The following is a 6,000-nucleotide window of genomic DNA, read 5'->3' as shown; positions in this document are numbered from 1 at the left end:
ATTGTTTATAACTTACACACCATAGCCATTTATTTCCCAGTGTTATTGCTACTTCGTTAGAAATATATTTCTTAGTACAGACACAACATACACACAGGTTACTAGAGGTGTATAGCTTCTGAAGAAGCCTTGTACAGGTCTTTCGATTTAATGTCTACTGTAGACCAGCGCGAGGATGAGGCCGTAGCAATGATGCATTCTAAAGCTGAAGACTGTACAAACACAACCCCTGAAGCAGAAGAAATAACCATGTAAGGTTAAAACCCCAACCCGACCGGGAATTGAACCTGATATTCTTTGGATTAAAGCCCAGCACGCTAACCTTTTAGCCATGGAACTGGAGACCACAGGTAATTTGCACCTTTTTAGTGTATGGAGCTACTGCCCAGCGTGTGCCTAGCAGCAACAGCTATGGTTGTCAAATGAATATCTGTCACGTATACATTATTACATAACGATCATTAGGAACGTATGTTGTCATAGTTACGTACCTGCGACAGTGCCTGCCTTGCGTAATAGTCAGCTGCACTTCCTATCTCACAGACTGACACATAATTCTCTTTTAGTTAAATATTTTCTTGCGTACTACCAACGGATTTTAACTGCGCTATTGTTGTGCGGAATATGTAGTAACATTTGTATTGCATTGGCAATAGGGTTACTGAAAATATAGTTACGTATAGCGTTGCGGTATACTTGTTCCCAGGTGTTTTCGTTTGTTTAGCGCTATTCCTCCTGAAATTGTATTAATAGTGTCCAATGTTAGACTCTTATTAGGCTTTAATGTGGAAGTTTAATCCAAGAAAAGAATTAGGACTGAAATCTACACATATGAGAAACTTTCAAAGTTAATTAAATATGTAACGAAGCAGAGAAGTTGTTGTAGAGGGTAAAATGACTGAAAATGTTACATGGACGCGAAAGGTAAGATTCAAGTTATGCATCTTATCAAATAATTCCTGTATGGTGTAGTGGTTAGTGTAATTAGCTACCACCCCTGGAGGCCCGTAACAATTCACGAGTATTTTGACTGCGTGTGGCCTGGCATTATCTTGCTGCAACATGACGCCTGCTGAGAGAAGTCCAGGTTTATTCTGCGAATTGTTACTCGTAAACGCTTCAGTGTGCCTCAGTAACTGACACAATTCAGTATCGCTCCCCTGGTGAGGAAATCAAACACCTGGACCGTCCTCCTTACTTCCCTGACTTGGCACTCGCTCATGACTTCGGACCGTTAAAGAAGCACCTGAGTGGCAAGCGATTCAACGACTATACTGCCTTACAGCTTGCCGTAATGACGTGGCTTCAGGAACTGGACGCGGATTTCTTCCTAGCCGTCATCGATGCCTTGAGGCACCGATGGACTGAACAAGTGTTTGGACAAGAATGGTGACTATGTTGAACAGAGCCCTACTATTGTATATCCTTCTACCTATCTAAAGTTCCTCTGTGTGAGCTCTTTTTACCTTATTTTTGAAGCGTTTTTTAAATGTTATTAGATGTCTGCATTTAAAAGGTCCCTGATGACACATTCGGCGTTTATCCCACAATGCTACTTGTAATTAGAACTCACTAGTCACTCAGTAGCGTTTTGATTTCTCTGTAATGTGGTAGTGGAAAACGAAACGTTGGCATTAACGCGCAGGCAGCCAAAAGTACTTCTAATTCAAACACCTGAACGCGGGAGCTGAGATCTTACGATTAATACATTATTAGAGACGGCCGATCTAAAACGAAGATCAACTCCGCAGTTAATACGTGAAATTGATGAACAACGATGTCCCAACTATTAAAATAACACCGTTATTTGAAGGTGGTGTTTAGAGTCGTGTGTTGATAATCTGGTGCTTTATATGCCGGTCATGTATTAAACATTCTCAATATCGTAAGTACATGGAATTGTGAACAGTGATGCAGCACAAAAAAGCCAATTACTTAGTTATTCAAGAAACGAATTATCTGTCTAAAGATTGCTGCAATATGGAAAAGAGATGTAGGCTCTTAAGGTTCGTTCCATAAAACGAGTCCAGGCGCTAGGAATGTGAAATGGGTGGATTTCTAACAGTTTAGATATCTTACACATAGTCCTAAATCTTCTAGCCTGCTCAATGATTTTGTGCAAAGATTTGCTAACATTGTAGGAATTTGTGCCCAAACCAATTGTCCTTATTGGCCTTCTCGACTCTGCACACGTATTTACAGCAACGCTTACTGCATTTAGCTGCAGTCCCAAGAGGCTCGAGTTCTATTCCCAATACTTCCAGAAATTTACAATCGGCAGGAGGATTGATAAGAGGTTAAAATGAATAATCTGTGATCTACACTTGAAACCTATTGTTCTGGGATTTTTCTTCCTCCATGTATGGCATGGCGAATGTAGAAACAATATAAGTCTTTGATTTATGTGCTATCCAATCAAATGCCGTTTTCGATGACCGTCTAAAACTCTCAATAATAACCTGGCATAATTTTCTATTAAAACTGATTGATATATGTGTATAGAAAGTAACATCATTGTTAACTCAAAATGACCAAAAATCGACCTCTTCTCCACCACCCTTATCGTTACTGTCAACCATCACCTCAAAAATATGTAAGAATAAGACAATCTGCAATTAGGAACGTTATTAAGTGTACGAGAGGACTAAGTGTCCTAACTACGTCTCTTTTAAATAAATAAATTAATTAAATAGTCCACCTCTATGGCGTGTGATTAGCTGTCACCCTGGAGGCGCGGGTTCAATTCTCAGATCTGCCACGAAATTTTAAAAAGTGGTACGAGGAGTGGAATGGGGTCCACTCAGCCTCGGGAGGTCACCTGAGTAGACGAGGGTTCTATCTCACCTCAGTCACCCTCGAAGCGATTTCCTGTGGTTTCCCACTTTCCCTGCAGGCAAATACCGTATTGGTACCTAACTTAAGCCACAGCCACCTCCTTCCCTCGGCCTTGCCTGCGCTTCCAATCTTCTCATTCCCCCGCAGTGCCCCTGTTCAGCATAGCAGATGAGGCCGCCTGCGCGAGGTACTGATCCTCCTACCCACTTGTATCCCCAACGCAAAATCTCACTCTCTAGATCACTGGCCTTGAGGCAGTACTGAGTACGAGGGGAAGACCAAACCTGGAGGGTAAACAGATATTAGAATGAAATGATAAATAAATTAATTAATAAATAAATAAAACAATTAATTTAATAAATGGAGATAGGAAGATGGAACAAGTATATAGAAAAGCACAAAACAGATAAATAAGAGAGAGATATCTTACAAAGAATAGAATGACTGGCACAGAATTTAAAATAAATGGGAATTGAGGAACTAGGAAAGAAAAAAAGGGAGAAAGAAAATTCTGAGTAAGATCCCAATAAATATGATAAGTTCTCTAGAATTATATCAGTCCTATCCCGCTGTTGAACACTCATATAGTGGTATTATATAGCTGCTATGGCTATCCCGGCCAGGTCAGAGATTTTTCTCGCGACCTGAGGGCTGGTTCGAGGTCCACTCAGCCTACGTGATTAGAATTGAGGAGCTATCTGACGGTGAGATGGCGGCCCCGGTCTCGAAAGCCCTGAATAACGGCCGAGAGGATGCATCGCGCTGACCACACGACCCCTCGTAATCTACAGGGCTTCAGGCTGAGCAGTGGTCATTGTTCAGGCCAAGGCCCTTTCAAGGGCGTTAATTGCCGTGAGGGGGGGGGGGGGCTTGGATGGCTAAGAACGCTTAGATCCCGTTTTTTGTCTTGTTTTTTACTTCCAGCAGCCATAACTGCGCCGACACACGAGTACCTTGTGGAAGATGAAAAATGAAGATATATACAGGCATGTAGAGAAGATTGCAGACACAATGCAGAAGAGACAATTGACATTTTACGGACATCTTATGACAATAAGTTAGAGTAGGATGACAAAATAAAATAATATTTCAACTACATTACTAAAGAAAAGACAATTATAAAAAGGGTACAGAAGACAGGGAAAATGAGGAAGAAGTTTGGATCCGTACAGGTGAAATTTGGAATCGATCACTGTTTCAAACTGAGGTTGATAAATTCAAGGGGTTGCAGGAACAACATACAAAGACCAAGACAGCCTGATCAAAAGAAAGGAGGATAGACATTAGTGAAAGTACAACAAAATTCTATGAGAAAGAGGAAGAAGAGACGAACCAGTATATAGTAGACCAAAATAAAGCATAATAATCATAAGTAGAAGAAGAAAAAAGATACTACAATACACTGATTAAAAGAGAACATCTGTATGTTAGTGAATGTCACCGAATTACAGAAATGTCGGGACTATGAAAAGCCGACCGGGCGATTTGGCCGTGCGGTTAGGGGCGCCGCTTGCATCCGGGAGATAGTGGTTTCGAATCCCACTGTCTTCAGCCCTGAAGATGGTTTTCCGTGGTTTCCCATTTTTACACCAGGCACATGCTGGGGCTGTACCTTAATTAAGGCCACGGCCGCTTCCTTTCCACTCCTACACCTTTCCTATCCCATCGTTGCCATAAGACCTATCTGTGTCAGTGCGACGTAAAGCCACGAGGGGAAAAAAATGAAAAGCCGAGAACTTTGAGAGAAAGATCCTCCGCAAGGTAATGAGTCCAAAAATCGTGGATGGCCGGTATAGGTTACGAGAAAGGGTAGAAAATAACCAGGAAAGCTAAAGATTGATTGAGTCAATGAGGAAAAGAAGACTCAAATTTTATGGACATCTCTCTAGAATGGACTGACAAAACAGATTTTTTAAACAATTTATGGTTGATCTAATCTTTCCGACAAGTGGTTCGGGAGGGAAAGAAAGAATCTAGACCTGTCTGGATTAAATCAGGAAGACATCTTAAACCGAACAAAGTATAGATCAGAGATCAACAGCTTCATAGGCTTCCATGACGAACAGAAACTGAACAGGGGATGAACAGAGGAAAGAAGACAGGCTGCCAGAGAAAGAATACAAAGATTTTTGGACTGCAAAGAATGCTTCCAGTAACGTGTGATCTTTAACGTGGTCTCACATGGCCGTAAACGAATATAGTAATAATAATAAGAATATTAATAAGAAACATCATCATCATCATCAATCGGCCTCTGCTACCATGCCGCAGGTATTTTGGGTTGACGTCATCCAAGCTGCCCGCGTCTCATTCTCAACATTTGCCCTACCAGGTGGCAAAGAAACAAATAATGTATGTTGGACGATTTTTGGGTGAGATGTAATTAATTTTGTCGGGTAAACTACCAAATATGCAATCAGTGATCTTTAACATAACGACATCTCACGACATGGTATGTCGAAGTAACTTTTCCTCATCTTTAAAATAAAACTACCGACACGAGCTTGTTCCTTCCATCCTGGGATCCAGTGATCGAAGCCCTACCAATGACCCGCAGAGGAAGTTACTCAATCAAACTGATTTCATTGAAGTCCCACAATTTGACTCCAACACCTAACTAGAGACTGCTGTCTCCATGGTAACTCACTTGCCATATTTCGCCACACAAGGAAACATGAGTTTGCTGTTCCTTAGTCACGATGACGAGAGTTCCTTATTAAAATGTTTCGTCTGCTTGAAGTGTGTTTTTAAGAGGAGACATCTGTTGTGTAGTCAGGAGAAAGGCTGGAAAGTATCTTTCTCTAGGGGTATCCTCAGATATCTAGGTATAAATAGTCTGCAATGCTTCACAACTGTTGTAAGTCGATCGACGACCATCTCAGCAGATACATCCGGCGCCATGAAGCTGAAGGTAATAGATTAACATCCACGAAGTAATTTAGCTTAAGTTTCCATTTTTCTCCTGTGAAAGAATTTTGCAAATCTACGTGCAATTTTTTATATATTCTTTCCACAACGTTGTGCCTAACTAAAGAGCGCGATTGAACTTATTTAGCAGATGAATTTACTTCCTTCCCATCCCAAAATCAATTCATCCAGTCGCTGGATTTTTCTTTCGTTCTTCCATCTATGGAGTGGTGGTTCTCGTCTTGGGTTTTTTATCAA

The 6,000-nt window shown here is 41.1% G+C and overlaps 1 protein-coding gene across 1 annotated transcript in view; it reads left to right on the top strand.

The window, feature by feature from the left end:
- The first annotated feature begins 5,653 nt into the window (after window positions 1-5,653).
- The window catches only part of LOC137502667 (helicase SRCAP-like), a 66,536-nt gene continuing 66,189 nt past the window's right edge, over window positions 5,654-6,000 (top strand). Inside the window, exon 1 of the mRNA XM_068229589.1 lies at window positions 5,654-5,746. Coding sequence (XP_068085690.1) covers window positions 5,735-5,746 — 12 coding nt within the window. The 5' untranslated portion in view covers window positions 5,654-5,734. The remainder of the gene's footprint in view (window positions 5,747-6,000) is intronic.

This window comes from Anabrus simplex, chromosome 11 (assembly GCF_040414725.1).
Source record: "Anabrus simplex isolate iqAnaSimp1 chromosome 11, ASM4041472v1, whole genome shotgun sequence".
Lineage (NCBI taxonomy): Eukaryota > Metazoa > Arthropoda > Insecta > Orthoptera > Tettigoniidae > Anabrus > Anabrus simplex.
The sequence above is the reverse complement of the archived record's forward strand: the minus strand, read 5'-3'. Positions and strand labels throughout refer to the sequence as shown.